This window comes from Prunus dulcis, chromosome 5, assembly GCF_902201215.1.
Source record: "Prunus dulcis chromosome 5, ALMONDv2, whole genome shotgun sequence".
Classification (NCBI taxonomy): domain Eukaryota; kingdom Viridiplantae; phylum Streptophyta; class Magnoliopsida; order Rosales; family Rosaceae; genus Prunus; species Prunus dulcis.
In genome coordinates, this window is record NC_047654.1 from 8,866,771 (window position 1) to 8,884,838 (window position 18,068).

The following is an 18,068-nucleotide window of genomic DNA, read 5'->3' on the forward strand; positions in this document are numbered from 1 at the left end:
GTGTTTTGATATTCAGTACTGTCTTTGCATTTTGATTTCTGGTTGTTTGTAGCAGATTTTGAACCAGAAACTTCAATGCAGTTTCTGCTTCCATAATTCAATTTCAGAGAGCTTTTTGCTAGGGTTTATGGGAATATTATAACTGCTCGTGAAGTCAAACGTGTTTTGATATTCAGTACTGTCTTTGCATTTTGATTTCTGGTTGTTTGTAGCAGATTTTGAACCAGAAACTGCAATGTAGTTTCTGGTTCCATAATTCAATTTCAGAGAGCTTTTTGCTAGGGTTATGGGAATATTATAACCGCCGTGAAGTCAAACTTTTTTTGATATTCAAGATCGCCTTTTGCATTTTTTGATTTCTGGTTGTTTGTAGCAGATTTGATTTCGGTTGAAATTTGTAGTAGTTTTTTGATTTTTTATTAAACCGCCGCAAATGCAAACTTGTTTTGATTCCATAATTTTGCATTTCGTTGTTTGTTTTTTGCTAGGGTTTATGGGAATATTATAACTGCTCGTGAAGTCAAACGTGTTTTGATATTCAGTACTGTCTTTGCATTTTGATTTCTGGCTGTTTGTAGCAAATTTTGATTTCTGGTTGTTTGTAGCAGATTTTGAACCAGAAACTGCAATGCAGTTTCTGGTTCCATAATTCACTTTCAGAGTGCTTTTTGCTAGGGTTTATGGGAATATTATAACTGCTCATGAAGTCAAACGTGTTTTGATATTAGTTTCAGTGCTGTCTTTGCATTTTGGTTTGATTTCACATCAAATTTTGAGCAGCAGTTTCTGGTTGTTTGTTGCAGATTTTGACCAAAAACTGCAGTGCGTATCACAAAATGGAACAAGAAAACCAACCAAAGCGCAGAATCAAAACGATGGCTCAAAAGAGTATACCAAAGCCAAAGCCAAACTATGATCGGAAAGCAAAGCACCCAGACTATGTCCAATTTCGCTGCAATGCCTCTGCTTTCAACAACATCATTAGAGACGTAAAGGACAAGCTCAATGAAAGGCAGAAGAAGCTTCTCAAGAAAACCCCTTTCTGGAACTTGATCAAGCTGTTTTACCACCAAAGAATCGACATGAATAACATGAATAAGTCGGACCTGGACTTAGTACAGCTGCTCAAGACATTTGATCCGGATACAAAGTCCTTCAAATTTGGAACCAAATCATTCCAAATCACAGGCAATGCAGTGACACAGATTTTAGGACTGCCAAATGAAGGCAAATCTGTCAAACTTGTCAATGATAGGTACACTGCTACCTTCAGAACAAGGCACTTTGGAGAAAAGGGAAAACCATCAAAAAACCAGGTATAAGCAGAATTACAAAAGACAATTGCCTTGGCAAACCAACCGAAGAAAGAAAAGGCAAAGACAGAGCAAAAGAAAAAAATGAACAAAGGAAAAGAAAAGAAAGAAGCTGAAGAAGAAGAAGAAGAAGAAGTCGATTACGACAAGGAGGTGGTCAGCCTAATCTTGATTCTGCTGTGCATAACATTCCTTTTTGCCAACTCTTCATCGACTTTGCATTTGAAATTATTTGAGCACTGTGTGAATCTAGACACACTTTCAAGCTATTCGTGGGCAAGAGCTGTTTCAGCCTACATGAATGAATCCTTGACCACAAAAGCAATAGCAAAAGCAAAGAAGGGAGGAGAAGCCTCTATAGGAGCTGTTTCGGGTTGCACTATCCTAATATTGGTAAGTAAACAGGGGCTTATGCAATGCATTTTGAGTTTTAGGCAATGCAGTTTCCATTTAGTGCAATGCAGTTTCCATTTACTGCAATGCAGAAACGGAAACTGCAAAGCAGTTTCTGTTTTATCCTATGCAGTTTCCAACCTAATTTCTGATATATCTTGTTTTTGAACTGTGCAGTTTCTACTGTGTGAGAGGACAAACATCATACAACCAATCCTTGGCAAGGAGAAAGAAACTCCTGCCATTCTTAAATGGAGTCTTGTGGAACTCCACACAAGATTCAACCAAATAAAGGACTTGAATGACATCGAGGTATGCAATTTATCGCATGTTCTGTTTTAATGTATCTTGAATGTGAATCCATGCTAAATCATTGTCATTGTACAGGGTATTTTTAAAACTCCTAAAAAGCAAAAAACTACCAGGGAAGAGGAAGATAATGTTGAGAAGGTAACCATTCAAAACTACTCTTCGTTTAGGTTTTGCTTCGTTGCAGTTTGTGTTTTCTACATTGCAGTTTGCATTTTTGCTGTGCATTGCAGTCTGGTTTATAGGGATTAACCATTCAAAATCATTGGATTCAAAATTTCTGGTTGTTTGTAGCAGATTTTGAACCAGAAACTGCAATGCAGTTTCTGGTTCCATAATTCAATTTCAGAGTGATTTTTGCTAGGGTTTATGGGAATGTTATAACTGCTCATGAAGTCAAACGTGTTTTAATATTCAGTACTGTATTTGCATTTTGATTTCTGGTTGTTTGTAGCAGATTTTGAACCAGAATCTGCATTGCAGTTTCTGGTTCCATAATTCAATTTCAAAAAGCAACCAGAAACTGCAATGCAGTTTCTGGTTCCATAATTCAATTTCAGAGTGCATTTTGATTTCTGGTTGTTTGTAGCAGATTATCCAATGCAGTTTCTGAATCATTCAATTTCATTGTACAGGGTATTTTGAAAACATATAAAAAGAGAAAAACTACCGGAGAAGAGGGAGACCCTCTTGACAAGGTATAAGAATCTCTAAACAGTGAATTATGCATTTCGTTTTTTGTTTCCTCCAATGCAATGCAGTTTTTAATTAGTTTCTGTTCAATATGCAGGAAAAATAGAAAGAAGATGATGAGGGACAAAGCAGAGGAAGCTGGAAAAGAACCTCTTGCAATTCAAGACCTCTTGGTGAAGTCTATGACAGACCAAATCAACTACCGCCAACAAGAAGATCCAAGCTTCGTTTGCCCGGAAAAATTACAGCTGTGGAAGGATGAAAAAAATGAAGACAGTGAGAAGAAAATGAAGGACTTGTGGGATATCTTTATCCAAGCAGAAAAGAGGTCAAAGGAGCTGGAAGTGGAGTTGGCAACATACATAGAGAAATTAGATAATGAAGAATGTGTGACTGCCACCATGACAATGGAATCTACGATTCAGCTGAATGAAATACAAAATCTGAAAAGGAGGATTGCCGAATTGGAAGAGAAAGAAGAAGAAAAGAAAGAAGAAGAGAAGCAACAAGAAGAGAGAGAAGAAGAAAATGAGAGAGAAGAAGAAAATAAAGAACAAGAGAAGCAACAAGAAGAGAGATAAGAAGAGAAGAAGCAAGATGCTCCAACACCTGCTGTTCCTTCAAGAGTACAAAGGTTGAAGAACAGAGAAAGAAAGAGGCTTCAAGCTTCTTGCTATGTGTACGAAAAAAATAAGAAAACAAAAAGGAGGCAAAAAAGGATGATGAAGAACTACCACAATTCAAGCTTATCTCGTCCGAGGAGGTATGCAATTACTGCAGTTCAAGCTGCTGCTTTTTTCTATTTTCTGCATTGCAGAAACAGAAACTGCAATGCAGTTTCCAGTTCCTACAATGCAGTGTGTTATCTGCTTTACAGAAACAGAAACTGCAATGCAGTTTCCAGTTCCTGCAATGCAGTGTGTTATCTGCTTTGCAGAAATGGAAATTGCATTGCAGTTTCTGTTTTATCGAATGAAGTTTCTAATTAGTTTCCTTTCAATCTGCAGTTAACACAAGAGGCATCTCAGCCCGATGCCACAAATCCAATTCCTGATCCCCTAAAAGGAACGAGCCTTCATGATTCAATTCCTGTAGGTCTGGAACAATCAAGTGATGAAGATGAAGGACAAAAAAAGCCAACAAAGAAAAAACTTGGATGGGGTCAGAGGAAGGTCTGGCAGAAAATTCCAAAGGCGGATAAGGAAAGAATTGAAAAACACTACTTAAGTACTCAACCTCGGTAATATCTCTATTCCAAAATAACAATTCTTTCATCTTTTAATTACAATTAAACTAAAACTAATCTTGTGAATTTCATGTATTCGAATCTGCAGTGATATCTTTTGGGCAGGACTCAATAGTGAGAAAGTGACAAACCATGATCTCAAAGATATTGTATGGGACTTGGAACTGTCACAAAACGTAAGTATTTACCAATTCTATAACACACACTGCACTGTATTTTTTATTTGTGCTACCTATATTACCCATTTATAATTCCATTTTTCTCCAATCAATTTGAAACAGGTTATTGAGGCCTATATCCAAATAGAGGAGGATAAAATAGACCCCATGCAGACAGGGAGTCCACAGTACATGTCCACATGGACTTGGGTAAGTATTATTTTGAAAATTCAAAATTGTTTAAACAGACAATGCACTGCAGTTTTTGAAAAATATATACTAACAAATTGCCATTCTATGATATCAGGCTTACATGCAAAGCTTCGAAGAGCCATTTTGGCACAGGGCCCTGTATGAACACTTACTTGAAAAACTTGGGAAATGCAGTGTTCTTTTCTTCCCGATTATTTCAAAAGAAGAGTTCCACTTCACACTTCTCACATTTCACAAAAATGAACGAAAGTGGAGACACTACAATCCACTTAGATCGTTGGGACATAGAAAAGAAGAAAGGTGCATTGACATTGCTCGAAACTTTGTAAGTGGAATGAAACTGTCTTAATTTCTCAGCACAAACACAAACAGAAATTGCATTGCAGTTTCTGTATTATACATACTGCCTAATTTCAGACCAAAACTATAATATGCAATGCTCTGATTACCATTTCTTTTTCTCTTTTTTTCTTCTTCTTTAAACAGGTTAATATTGTTGAAGGGTGGCTAGAATATATAAGAACTCAAGCACGAGTGTTCATAGAAACTAAAAAAAAACCAACAATTGTGAAGCAAAAGGACGGGCCCCCAACACTTGTACAAAAAGATTTGACTCCAACTGAAGAACTCACTCTCAAATGGATTATGCAAAATCCATTGCAGTTTCCATTTGAGGATGACATGGAATGTGCTCAACAAAGTGTATCTTCGTAAGAATTGTGTCTACTCAACTATTCATTACAGTTTGAAATCATTCAAAAGCAAAAAAAACTAATCTCGTATTTCATTTGCAGATTGGATTGCGGCATGTTCGTCATGTTCTATATGGATAAAATAGCACAAGGACAGCCCATTCAAAAAAGCGTGGACAAGAAATTCATGAATGAATATCGAGCACAATATGTCACAAAACTCCTACACCACAAAAACTGTGTAATTAATCGTCTCTAGTGATTTGCCTTTCGTTAACTCAAGGCAATATGTATCTTAATTCTTGTGGATGTTTGTAAATATTTCTAGTTATGGTATATGAGAACATATTTCATATACATATATACTGTAATATAATCTTGGAACAGGATGCAACAAAACGAAAAGGAAACAAACAAACTGCACTGAATTTTCTGGTCAAAAATACTGCAACAAATAAACAGAAACTGCACTGCAGTTTCTGCAACAAAATCTGCTCAAAATCTGAAAACAAGCATTGAATGGCAGCCGAAAACGAATATCCACTCATTAAACAATGTTATAATTTTCATAATCTGCAACAAATAAACAGAAACTGAACTGCAGTTTCTGCAACAAAATCTGAAATAAACAGTTTTTCATAATCTGCAACAAATAAACAGAAACTGCATTGCAGTTTCTGCAACAAAATCTGAAATAAATAGAAACTGCAATGCAGTTTCTGCAACAAAATCTGCTCAAAATCTGAAAACAAGCATTGAATGGCAGCCGAAAACAAATATCCACTCATTAAACAATTGTATAATTTTCATAATCTGCAACAAATAAACAGAAACTGCACTGCAGTGTCTGCAACAAAATCTGAAATAAACAGAAACTGCAATGCAGTTTCTGCAACAAAATCTGCTCAAAATCTGAAAACAAGCATTGAATGGCAGCCGAAAAAGAATATCCACTCATTAAACAATTGTATAATTTTCATTAACTTCAAAAAAGAATCACAATATCCAATTAGAAGCTGTGTAGCCAATTACAAGCAACTAAAACGGCAATACAGTTTTTGCAAAAAATGCAACGCAGAAACTGACTATACATTCGCTAAACCATATCTAAAATAAAAAATTGTCAAATGAGAAGGAGTGTTCATATAATAGCCTTGCAAGTCTTCCTATTGTGCCCAACAACACTTCACCGACTGCATTTCAATGGCCTTTTAAATTCACCAAAAACTTTGATCCTCTTTGTTGGTGGTCTTCCGGCTGGCCTCTTTGTAATTGGCGGAAGCACAACAACAGCTGCAGAACCATTGCTGCCCAATCCTTTCCCAATATCTGGAATAGGAAAAATAGGTCTCTCATAGGCTTTTCGAAAGAAGTCGGTTTTGTAGTAACACTCCACGTAATCATAAACTGAATCTCTCTTTGCTAGGATTGCAGCCACCGCATGTGTGCAAGGAAAACCGTCAATTTGCCAAAGACGGCAAGAACAAGTCCTTTGCTCGAGATCAACCATCACAGAATAATCAGCAAATACTTCAAAAACAGTGGAATTAGAACGACGAACTGCCCAAGTCCTACCGGCCTCCGTATTTTCACAGAGTCTAGTTTCCATCTCCGGACACAAAACTGTTGTCCACTTCTCCGCTTCAAATCGTCGTTGAGAATTCAATACCATCAATTTCTGTCGAATCCCTTCTATCAAAGGTAGCACCGGCAAATCTCGAAACACACCAACCCAATTATTAAAGGACTCCGCTAAACTGTTTGCCATCTCCCCATAACGCATTCCTTTGAAAAAATGCGTTGGCATAGTGATCTCTAGACAAATCAGATATAAATGCCTTCACTTTCGAACTCCCAACAATCACCAACTCCTCCATTGCTACCTTAAACTCTTCCTCCGTAACAGCATATGCGCATCTACTAAATAAATTGATAACACGGTCTTGGAGCAGTTTCTCATAACCTGACTTTGGGTACTTTGATATCAAATTCTGTTTGAGGTGATAATAACAGTAAGAATGAGGCCATCCGGGAAACACAAACCCCATTGCATTTAACAAACCTTGATTGCAGTCCGAGAAAAAGGTCACCACTCTCCCCATCGGTAGCAATATAAAAGCCAAATGTTGAAGAAACCAAGTCCAATTCTCCTCTGTCTCAGAATCAACAACTCCAAAAGCTAGAGGATAAAACCCTGCAAAACAAAACCAAAAGCACAAGTATAAGCAAAAAAGGGAAACTGCAGTCTGGTTTATGAAAACAAATCTGCTCAAATTTGAAAGGAAACCAAAAGCCAAATCCATGATCCAAGTACTAAAACTAAGTTTAAAACACATTTAAGTTCATGAGCAGTTACAACATTCCCACAGACATGCAAAAAATATTAATAAAATCGAATTATGAAACAAGAAACTGCAATGCAGTTTCTGCTAAAATTGCAACAAATGAAAATCTGCAATACATTACAGTAACCATACCTTGATTTCCATTCTTTCCCGAAACACAGAGAAGCTGCCCCTTGTACTTGCTCTTCAAAAACGTAGCATCAATGAACAACAAGGGTATGCAATATTGAAATCCAGCAATGCAACCGCCAAAAGACACAAAAAATCGTCGAAAGCGATTAATTCCAGCTTCACAATCAAGAGTGCAGAGAGAACCAGTGTTAGTTTCCTTTACGGCGTCCGCATACGACACTAACTCGTTGAAGGACTTCGACTCATCACCGTGAACGTCCAATTTAGCTAACTCTTTGCCAAACCATGCGTGGTAGTATGAAATGTCTATACCATAATAATCTTTGAACTCGTGTATAATCTCAACTGGCTTCAGCTCGGGTTTTGCACGAATTCTGTCCACAATGAGGGAGGACACCACACGAGACCTCATCATCTTACTCTTTGATTCCCGTATCCGACCCGCACATGTATGAACATTATTTAACGTCCGAATTACAAACCTGCCAGTAGCTTCACAACGAGAAGCATAAACACGCCAGCTGCAACCCTCCAATTTCTTATTCGAACAAACAGCAACCACCCGCTTCTTGTCATTGCCGGCATATAAAAAAATTAAATCCTACTTCAAGAGCGTACTTGCACAATTTCAACCGGAACTCCTCTGCACCACCGTCAAACTTCTGCCCCACATGATGTATGTATGTCTCCCACTCATTTGACAACAAAGGCTTAGCACTTGCTCTTTTCGACCTGCCCAAAAACTCGTTTCTGTCTTCGACAGTACTAGAACACGACGACTCGCCCTTTTCACATGCTATCAACTCCTTATTTACACAAAAATCACCACTATATTCCCTGATCCCGCATAAATCCTTCACTAAAATATCAACAGTCTTCTCATTTGATATCAACAAAAATGTCCTCATCAAGTCCAAATCGCTATCCGTTTCTAGAAAACAACTCGGATAACTGGGCACCGAATACCGAAATGTGAAACAACCCAACTGCAAACCCCTAAACCTCAGACACAAAGTCTTCAAAATATCAACCATGGATGACTCTGATGAAACTGAAAACATGATGGTTTCCGACTTATATGTGCACTTGGCAATGACACACACCTCCATTAGCCTTGAAAATGCAAACAAAACAACAAACAAAAACAGAATATCAAAACATGTTTGACTTCATGAGCAGTTATAACATTCCCATAAACCTTAGCAAAAAGCACTCTGAAATTGAATTATGGAACCAGAAACTGCAATGCAGTTTCTGGTTCAAAATTTGCTACAAACAACCAGAAATCAAAATGCAAATACAGTACTGAATATTAAAACACGTTTGACTTCATGAGCAGTTATAACATTCCCATAAACCCTAGCAAAAATCACTCTGAAATTGAATTATGGAACCAGAAACTGCATTGCAGTTTCTGGTTCAAAATCTGCTACAAACAAACAGAAATCAAAATGCAAAGACAGTACTGAATATCAAAACACGTTTGACTTCATGATCAGTTATAACATTCCCATAAACCCTAGCAAAAAGCACTCTGAAAGTGAATTATGGAACCAGAACCTGCATTGCAGTTTCTGGTTCAAAATCTGCTACAAACAACCAGAAATTTTGAATCCAACGATTTTGAATGGTTAATCCCTATAAACGAAGCAAAAACTAAACGAAGAGTAGTTTTGAATCCAACGATTCATCCATTTTTCCAAAAACTGCATTGCATAAAGAACAACATGCAAAAATGTGTAATCCCTAAAATCGAAGAAAAATCTGTGTTAGAGGGTCATTTTCTTACTGTTTTTTTCCCAAGAGAGTGAAAATCGCTTCGATAGTCGTCAGTGGTTGTCGTTGTTGGTGGTGGTTTCTGCTCGTCGTCGTTGCTCGTCGTCGTTGCTGCTCGCCGTTGCTGCTCGTCGTTGCTCGTCGTCGTCGTTGGGGGTGGTCAGTGAGCTCGAAGACGAAATTTGCCTGCCAAACGACGAAATCTGCTGCCAAACAACTGAGCTCGAAGACGAAACAGAGAAGAACACGAAGCTGCTGCAAAACGAACGAGAACGAAAACGAAACAGAGAAGTCGCGCCTTGTTTAAACACAAAGGGGCAAAAGCGTCAGTTACTGTATAGGTTTACAAATGGGCCAACGAATCTGGGCTCTCTTTGGGCTAACCCAAATTAGTAAATTTTTTTTAGGTATTAAAACTAAAACTAAAATATCCAATATCTTACAAACTAATTAATAAACTTAATTATGTCTAAAACCTAATTTTTCTTTAATTTTAGTAGGAAAAGACCAATGAAATATCCTATTAAACAGACAAAAAGAAAAATGCTGAGCTTAATTAGCTTCACATGGAGTGAGTCTGTAGCTTTCTCATGTTTGTGGAGAGAGAAGGTCGGACAGTTTCCTTTGGTTGCTTGATTGGTATGTTTTTCCCATTATTGGTTTCTTTTGGTTCTTTTGGAGGCCTGCTCTTCTTTTGATTGTTTTTTAGTTTGTTTTGTGAGTTTCTAGGGTGGGCTTGTTTTAACAAATGCGGTGATATGTTTGTAATTTATAGGAAGTATCAAACTTATTTGTTATGTTATAAATGAGTTTTTGGTGTGTTTGTTTCGTTTAGGATTTTGTAATAATTTGGGCCATTATATTAGGCCTAATAATGAAGCTCCTTTTATTTTACCCATTTCCACGTGAAACTCCTTTTTACAACTCCCCGTTTAGATATATCCAACACCCTAACCAACTAGACTAGAGTCGCGCACAGACGCGGTTTAGAACTTGATTTTTCATTTTAGAAACTGTATTTACTGAATTTAAACAAACATTTTACGCACGTTCACTAGTCCAAAACCAAGGGGTAGAATTGATCAATTCATCTCAATCTTCTCCAATCAAGCAGAAAACTTCCAAACCAAAAAACAAAACAAAATAACAAAATTGTACCAAAGTCCATAAAGTATTCATACGCAGTTATTCCTATTGAACCCTATTAACAGCTTGCATATTAATTTCTTCTCAAATTTGATTAATCATATTAATAAATAATTGTTGAGGCCCAAAAAATTCATGGTTTGGCCCAAATAAATCCCAGCCCAATAAGACACCTTATTAAGAAAAAATCCAATTTGGAGCACACAAAAGTCCACCATGCACGAGTCACAGTCCATGCGCCATGCCAAATAATTAATCTGTCATGCACGAGTCACAGTCCATGCGCCATGCCAAATAAATAATCTATCATGCTAGGAATTGAAATAAAGATTATAAAATACACTAGCTCTACGAGCCCATGCTAATGATCCCGTCAAGCATCATAATAAAAAGCATGCCATGCCAAGCGGGAGATCATTATTTCCCACCTAACCGTGTTACAAGGTTAAGTGGGCCCAAGCCACTCGAATGCTCGGGGCTTGCTTGAGTGGGTTGTTGCATGGATGGTAATAAGTTGTCATGAGGCCTATTGATGGGCCAAGAAATGGAGGTCCCGGGTTGCTTGGGAGCCTCGAAACCCAAGCCCATTTTTTAGGCCCAAATATGTAGGTAAGCACGAAGGGGAAAATAGCCCATTACCTCAGCCAAAATAGCCCATTACCTTAGCCCAAAATGGTCCATTACATTAACCAATATAGCCCAACACTTGATGAGGTTAGCCCATTTGTTTGGTAAGTTGACTTGCTATCTTAGAACGCCCATACAACTAGAAATTAGAAGCACCAAAAGCCCCAGCACTTGGCTGGGAGACAAAGCCACGAAGGGAGCTTGGAAGAACACGTGCACAGGGCTGCTTGGAGGCTCCAGCACATGGGAAGGAACAAGTTTTCAAGCAAAAACATCCAAAGGACCAAGAGATACTGGCGCGCAGCTCGCTAGGAAGGGAGCCACCCTTCGAACCAGCATGTATACCCATTTCTTTCCTTCATCAGATCTAGCCATGAAAGAGGGAAATAAGGAAAGAAAGGAAAGGGGATGGTTGAGAATAGGAGTTCTTCACTAAGGCAGCTGCGGAAAAAGGCCTTGAGCTCCCAAAAATCCCTGATTTTGTGCAAATAGGCAGAGTAAATTTCACCAAGATGGGAAAAGTCAATAGAGGAGAGGAGAAAGAAAGGGAAAGATTTGGCCAAATTGGATAGAAACCATTAAGGTTTCTTGGAAATGGATAGCTTGCAGTGGCTATAAAAGAGGCCTCTTCTAACCAACAAACATCAACCACATCCAGAGAGCAAGCTTCCTCTTTTACTTTCAAAACCCAGCAATTTCGTGCTTAGTTCATCCTTCTCCCCCTTATTTTTCCTTCTGACAGACTATTCTAACACTTGACAGAGCCTCTGTCAAGCTGCCAGAAAAACACTCAAGCCACCTATTCCTCTCTCTTTCCCTCATTCTCAGCCAAAACCTCTAATAATCCTTTCCTTAGAACCCCTGTTTTCTTGGAAAACCACAGCTCTTTCCCTTTAAGGCTAAACTCATAACAACTTTGCTCTCATGCTACAAGCCTCTCATGTCAAGCTAAGATTCTACTTGTAAGCACTAAGAATTCATCTGTAAGCTGTTGTCATTTTTGTTGGTGAAGGTAACCAAGATGTTTCCTAAGACTCTATTGTCCTTTCGAAGCATTCTTGGGGCTTATGAACTCAGGCACAGGGGATAATTTCATCCATTTTGCACTTTATGGCAGCCCAAGCTCGCAATAGTTGCCGGAACAAAAAAGTCCTTACAATAATAAAACAAAACACATCACATGTCATACATATTCAAACAAAGAATGTCTCAAGAGTAACATGCTGCTATTGATTCATTTTACATGCATTAGTTAATCTTGCGCAACAGAGCAACAACAGTGCGTTAACAATAGTGACCCAAATCAAGCAATCGGAAACCAAATCGGATATCCAATGGCATATCAATAAAAATAAAAGGCTTAAATTCTAAACTAGCCCTGTATTTTAGTCCGTTGTCAATTTAGTCTCTCTGTTTTCAATTTCGCAATTTAATTCTTGTGTTTAGCACTGTTAGTTAATGTGATTCAATTCCTTAAACTTATGTTAAAATATTAATAAATATAAATATAAATATTTGAATTCAATTTAAAAATGAATAATTAAGAAATAAAAATAAGATCCAAAAGCTAAAAGAAATAAAAATTAATCTCAATTGCAACACCCTCTCTCTTTTCTCTTTCCCCAACAACAACCCACCCAGCGACTTTCCCCACCCATACTTAAAAGCCCCAACTTCCCAAGCCACAACCACACCACATCCGAACTCTAATTCACCCCACCCCTCCCATCTCTCTCTCTCTCTCTCTCTCTCTCTCTCTCTCTCTCTCTCTCTCTCTCAAGAACAATCCCTACCTCCCAACCATCTCCCCGTAATATCCTCACCAACCCAACCATTCCCTGGCCATTACTCTCATCCTAGCCACGTGATGCAACGACACTCAAGCAAGTGTGTTGGAGAATACGAACCAATAAGCCCGTTTAGTCTAAGAATACCCAGAGCTAGGCACAAAAGACATGATAAAACACTCAAACATGTTGATTCTAAGAATAACCAGATTATGAGCAAAAGATGAAAGAACATTCTCTTTAATTTCAATTTCAATTCTCAACTTCAACTCCTTGAGTCGTCTGAACATACAAGTATTTAAAGACTTAATCTCTCATCCCATACATTGAACTAACACCTAAATTAATTAACCCCAATATTAGTCTAAAAACATTAAGCCCCATTCAAATAATTACAATTCGAGCTATTCCAAATATGTGACACTTATTAAAATCAAAATAACTCTAATTATTCCAAATACATGTAATTTATTAGAAGCCAAAACAAAAACTTTAACGCTTTCGATCCAAATGTTACATAAACTTTAATGCATTTTGTCTACATCACCATGCCACCCATATCTTCCAGTGCACTCTGCCATGCAGTCGTCACCCCACTCCTCTTCCCAACCACTCCTATCGTGTCCTTTTTTTTCCTAATGAAGTTGCAATATGTTTTTGAATTAATTCAATTTTTATAAATTAATGTTAACATTCTTTTGACCGTTCGAGTCCGAAATTAACAATGTAAATCTATATATAAAATAAAAGGCAAAGAATGGTAAAACATTCAAAATATCAGAAAATGCCATTGGTTAACACAAACATTAAAAATTGAAATTATTAATTAAATGAAGATAATAAGGTAAATTCATACTTTTCCATGTTAAAAAAATTAAAATTATATATATATATAAAGCAAAAAACAGAGAATGGTAAAACACTCAAAATACTAAAAAATGCATTTGGTTAATGCAAACATTAAGAATTGAAATTATTAATTAAATGAGAATAATATCGTAAATTCACACTTTTTCATATTAAAAAAATAAAAATAAAAATAAAAATCATATAATAGATCCTATTTTTATGGAACACAACTACCCATTATCTTTTTTCATTCTAAAAAAAAATTAATATTTAAAAAAAAAACCTCTTGCAGGCGGGGAACTGTGTGCGGAGAGGCTAGTTACCAAGAAATTGCTAACTGGACCGAACCCATTAAAACTTTTCCAATGAATAATTTATCTTTGTTAAACACCGGTTTGGTTTGTGCCTAAAACAGTCCTAGCTCACATGAAACAGCAGCTAAAAATGACAGAAAAAAAAATATATATATATATATATATACAATAACGTGTTTGTTTCTTTTACTTGTATATATATATGACAGATATAGAGTGAGCAGAAAGGAGTAGGGCTCATCAATGGGTCAGGCAGGGCTAACCCAGCCCAAATTTAATGGGCTTGGGCCGGGCCAAGCTGGACTTTAAAGTGAAGAGAGAAAAGATGGAGCCGAGCTGGGCCGGGTTTTTTAGAAAATTCAAAGCCCAAGACCGACCCATGGGTCGGGCTTCAGAAAGCCCATTGCGCCGAGCCGAAACGGGCCTACTTCATTCGAGAAAAACCATAAACTTAATCATAAGGGCATTTAGTCCAAATTTGAGATTAAACTCACTTAATTCCAATACTTTCACATCAAACTAAATTCATAAAACACCCAATAAAGTCACACAACTTAATAAGATTTTTCACAAAAATAATAAAACCAAATATTATTTTTGAGGTTATTACATAATTAGACCGTAATAGATTTTAAAAAAGTAATAAGTATCAAATTTTTTTTAAAAAAAGAATGGTATGAATAAATATGCAAATGTTTGGTGATGTGTTCAAGAAAAGCATGATTATATTTTGTAGTATGATTATGTTTTGTGATATGATTATATTTGGTGATATGATATGTTGTTCATCTTATTTATATATATATTTGTTGTATTAATAATTGACACAAATGAATGTGCTAATCATCCAATTATAAACTAGGAATGAGTAAAGAAAAGTAAATGAAATGAAACAAATTATATATGTGATTTAAGTGATATAATCCTAATCCTAAACTCTTATTTATACATAATTATATATGTATGCCGGCCTAACGGGCCGGGCTTTTGTGGGTGGGCTGGGCCGAGCTTTATTGGGCTTAACCGGGCCGGACTTCAGACACCCAAGCCCAAGCCTATCCCAGCCCAAGGTGGGCCGGGCCATCTCAAAGCCCATAACGAGCCGGGCAGGGCTTTTTTTCAATGGGTGGAGCGGGCTCTCATCGGCCCATGAGCCCGCGGACCAAATGATGAGGCCTAAAAAGGAGATTGAAAAAGAAAATCAGTTCTATGCTTGGTTTGCTGGGGTTTCTTTTTCTTGATGGGCTTCTCCTCTCTGTGGCTTACAACGTGCATCACTACAGCTTCTTTGTAAGTGCCAGCTCTAAGTCTTTGTGTTTTTTTTTATAAATAAATTATTTACATGAAAATGTTCTCTTTTTATTAATTTTTCAATTCCCTTGGTTGCAGTTGAAAGAGATGAATTTTACAAGATTGTGTAAAACAAAGCCCTTGTTAACTGTAAACGGACAGTTCCCTGGCCCAACCATTCATGTTCGCAGAGGAGAAAGGGCTTTTGTTAATGAGCACAACAATGGCATCTATGGTGTTACCATTCACTGGTATACACACACACACACTCTCCCTCAAACTAATTGATAAAGCCATGGAAACCGAAGGTGATGCAAAAACTTCAGATGGCGTCACCATCAACGGCTGGCCAGGAGTTTTATACAATTGCTTCAACGGTATACAACAAAACTTACAAAGTTCTAAGTGTTAATTATATTTTGAAAACAATGAATAGCAGTAATATGTATGCACATGCCACTTTCTCAAATATAAAATGCATGAGGAAGGAGGCATTCGAATTCAGGACTTTTTCAAAATTGGGAAGATAAATAGCCGCAGAAAAACAAATGGCTATGGTTCCCTTCATGATGTAGCTAATTATTGTTCATGTAAAAAAACATCATATACATAGGATCTAGCTAGACATACTTTCATAAATTAATTCTTATATGCATCCTTCCTCCATATTTGTAACTCATTACATAAGAGCAACTCCCCCCATTTGTCCTTAGCCATGGCAAGGGGGGAGATAGGGCAGCCACTATTCACGTGAATAGTGGTTGCCCTTGCAAATAGTATTTTGTGTTTCCACCCATTGTCATGGCTAAGGGCAATTACTATTCATTTTTTTGTTTTTTTACAAAATTTTTAATGAAAATAATTAATTTGGATAATATTTTCAGATAAGATTTCCGGGTTCCTACATGTCAAGACTATTCATAATCGGATAAAATTTCCAGATAAGATTTTTGGATTCAAATTTCGGATGAATTTCAAAATTCAAATTTCAGATAAATTTTTGGGTTCAAAATTCAAAATTCAGATAAATTTGGGTTCAAATTTCGGATGAATTTCAAATTTCATATAAGATTTTCATCCAATCAAATCAAGCCACGTGGCATGTCTATCTTGCCAAAATTTTCTATAAAACCAGAGGCTCAGCTCATTCCTCTCACACCACATCTTTCTATATTTTCATTTCTCAGAGTTTAGAATTCATACTTCATTCATTCTCAATGGAAGATTTTAGGAGATGCTTGGAGAGGCAAAAGCGAGAAACAAATGAGAGAAACTGTAGAGCAGATGAAATCAATGAGTTGCAGAGACAAGTAGATGAACAAGTTGTCATAGCAGTGGCTTTGCAAGATGAAGAGAACCAAGGTCGCCGCCGTGGTTCACAAGTCGACTGTCGCCAGAATATGGACAAACATAGGCATTCTCGGGGTAAGAATCTTTTGGAAGATTATTTTATCCCAACTTCTTTGTACTCTGATGTTGATTTTCGAAGGCAATTTAGAATGCAACCTCATTTGTTCAATAAAGTCATGCATGATATTTGCAATTATGATGCATACTTTGTTCAAAAGTGTGATGCTACTGGGGTTTTGGGGCTTCTTCCGGAGCAAAAGCTTATAGCTGTTATACGAATGTTGGCGTATGGAGCATCTGCTGATCAGGTGGATGAGATTGCCCGGATGGGGAAGTCCACTACGTTGGAGGCTTTGGTAAGATTTTGTCAAGTAGTTGAAACTCTGTACACTAGGGACTACCTGCGTAGACCTACTCCCAGGGACCTCCAACGACTTCTACAAAAAGCCGAAGCTCGAGGATTTCCAGGAATGATTGGTAGCATTGACAGCATGCACTGGCAATGGAAGAATTGCCCAACTGCCTGGCAAGGTGATTACGGAAATAGAAAAGGCCAAAAAAGTATCATCCTTGAAGCCATTGCTGGCTTCGACACATGGGTTTGGCATGCCTTCTTTGGAGTTGCAGGATCCCAAAATGACCTCAACGTGCTGGGTCAATCCCCGATCTTCAACGATGTATTGAGAGGCCAGGGCCCCAATATCACCTATCAAGTCAACAATACAGTGTACCAGACGGGGTATTATCTAGCTGACAGCATCTACCCGAGGTGGACCACTTTTGTCAAATCCATTCCGAATCCCTGATCCCATAAGCAAAAATTATTTGCTACCTATCAAGAAGGATACAGGAAAGATGTCGAAAGGTGTTTTGGCATCCTTCAAGCTCGGTGGTTGATTATTCGAGGTGCGGCCCGTATGTTTGATGAGGAGATCCTCAGAAGCATTATGATGACTTACATCATCCTCCATAATATGATTGTGGAGGATGAGTACGATTATGATGCTTTAGAGGTCTACGAACCGGATCCAATGAACACGGCCTTGACACGGATTTATGAAAGGCCCATGGGGCCAAGTGGAGAACTGTTTGAGCCGGAACCATTGGTGAGGGATGGTCATTTCATGACCCGAATGATAGATCGATATACAGAGATGCAATCTTCGTATATTCATGAAATGCGTCAAGTTCACTTGATGGAGCATCTATAGGCGGTGAAAGGCAATGAAGATGAATGATGGAGCATAGATGCTTTGGTTATGTTTTATTTAGTTATGGTTAAGTTGTGTTGTATTTTTATTTATTATGGTTTGGTTGTGGTTTGTTATTATTATTGTGCCTTGTTTATAGTTTTTTATTATTTTAATTTTATTTTGTTTGAAGCATGGAATATGTTGAATAAAAAGGTAATTTATTGAATGCTTTGTTTATTAAA

General features: G+C 37.4%; 1 protein-coding gene and 1 long non-coding RNA gene across 2 annotated transcripts; one reads left to right on the forward strand and one right to left on the reverse strand.

The window, feature by feature from the left end:
- The first annotated feature begins 4,878 nt into the window (after nucleotides 1–4,878).
- LOC117628612 lies at nucleotides 4,879–5,374 on the forward strand. The gene is made up of 2 exons (XR_004585989.1): nucleotides 4,879–5,035; nucleotides 5,120–5,374. It is a non-coding gene; the product is annotated as an uncharacterized LOC117628612 (long non-coding RNA).
- A 1,382-nt stretch (nucleotides 5,375–6,756) lies between these two features.
- LOC117628976 lies at nucleotides 6,757–8,402 on the reverse strand. The gene is made up of 3 exons (XM_034361512.1): nucleotides 8,113–8,402; nucleotides 7,495–8,015; nucleotides 6,757–7,211 (listed from the first exon to the last, which is right to left on the reverse strand). Exons 1-3 carry the CDS (start codon nucleotides 8,400–8,402, stop codon nucleotides 6,757–6,759), a joined length of 1,266 nt encoding a protein of 421 aa, XP_034217403.1.
- Nucleotides 8,403–18,068: the final 9,666 nt, after the last annotated feature.

What these genes read in the sequence shown, in the direction of transcription:
- LOC117628976 (XM_034361512.1), bottom strand. Translation starts at nt 8,402, where the DNA reads ATGAGGACATTTTTGTTGATATCAAATGAGAAGACTGTTGATATTTTA. An exon ending in TTCCGGTTGAAATTGTGCAA is followed by an intron (nt 8,016 to 8,112) that starts GTACGCTCTTGA and finishes GGAGGGTTGCAG; the next exon opens with CTGGCGTGTTTATGCTTCTC. An exon ending in GGGAAAGAATGGAAATCAAG is followed by an intron (nt 7,212 to 7,494) that starts GTATGGTTACTG and finishes TTTGTTTTGCAG; the next exon opens with GGTTTTATCCTCTAGCTTTT.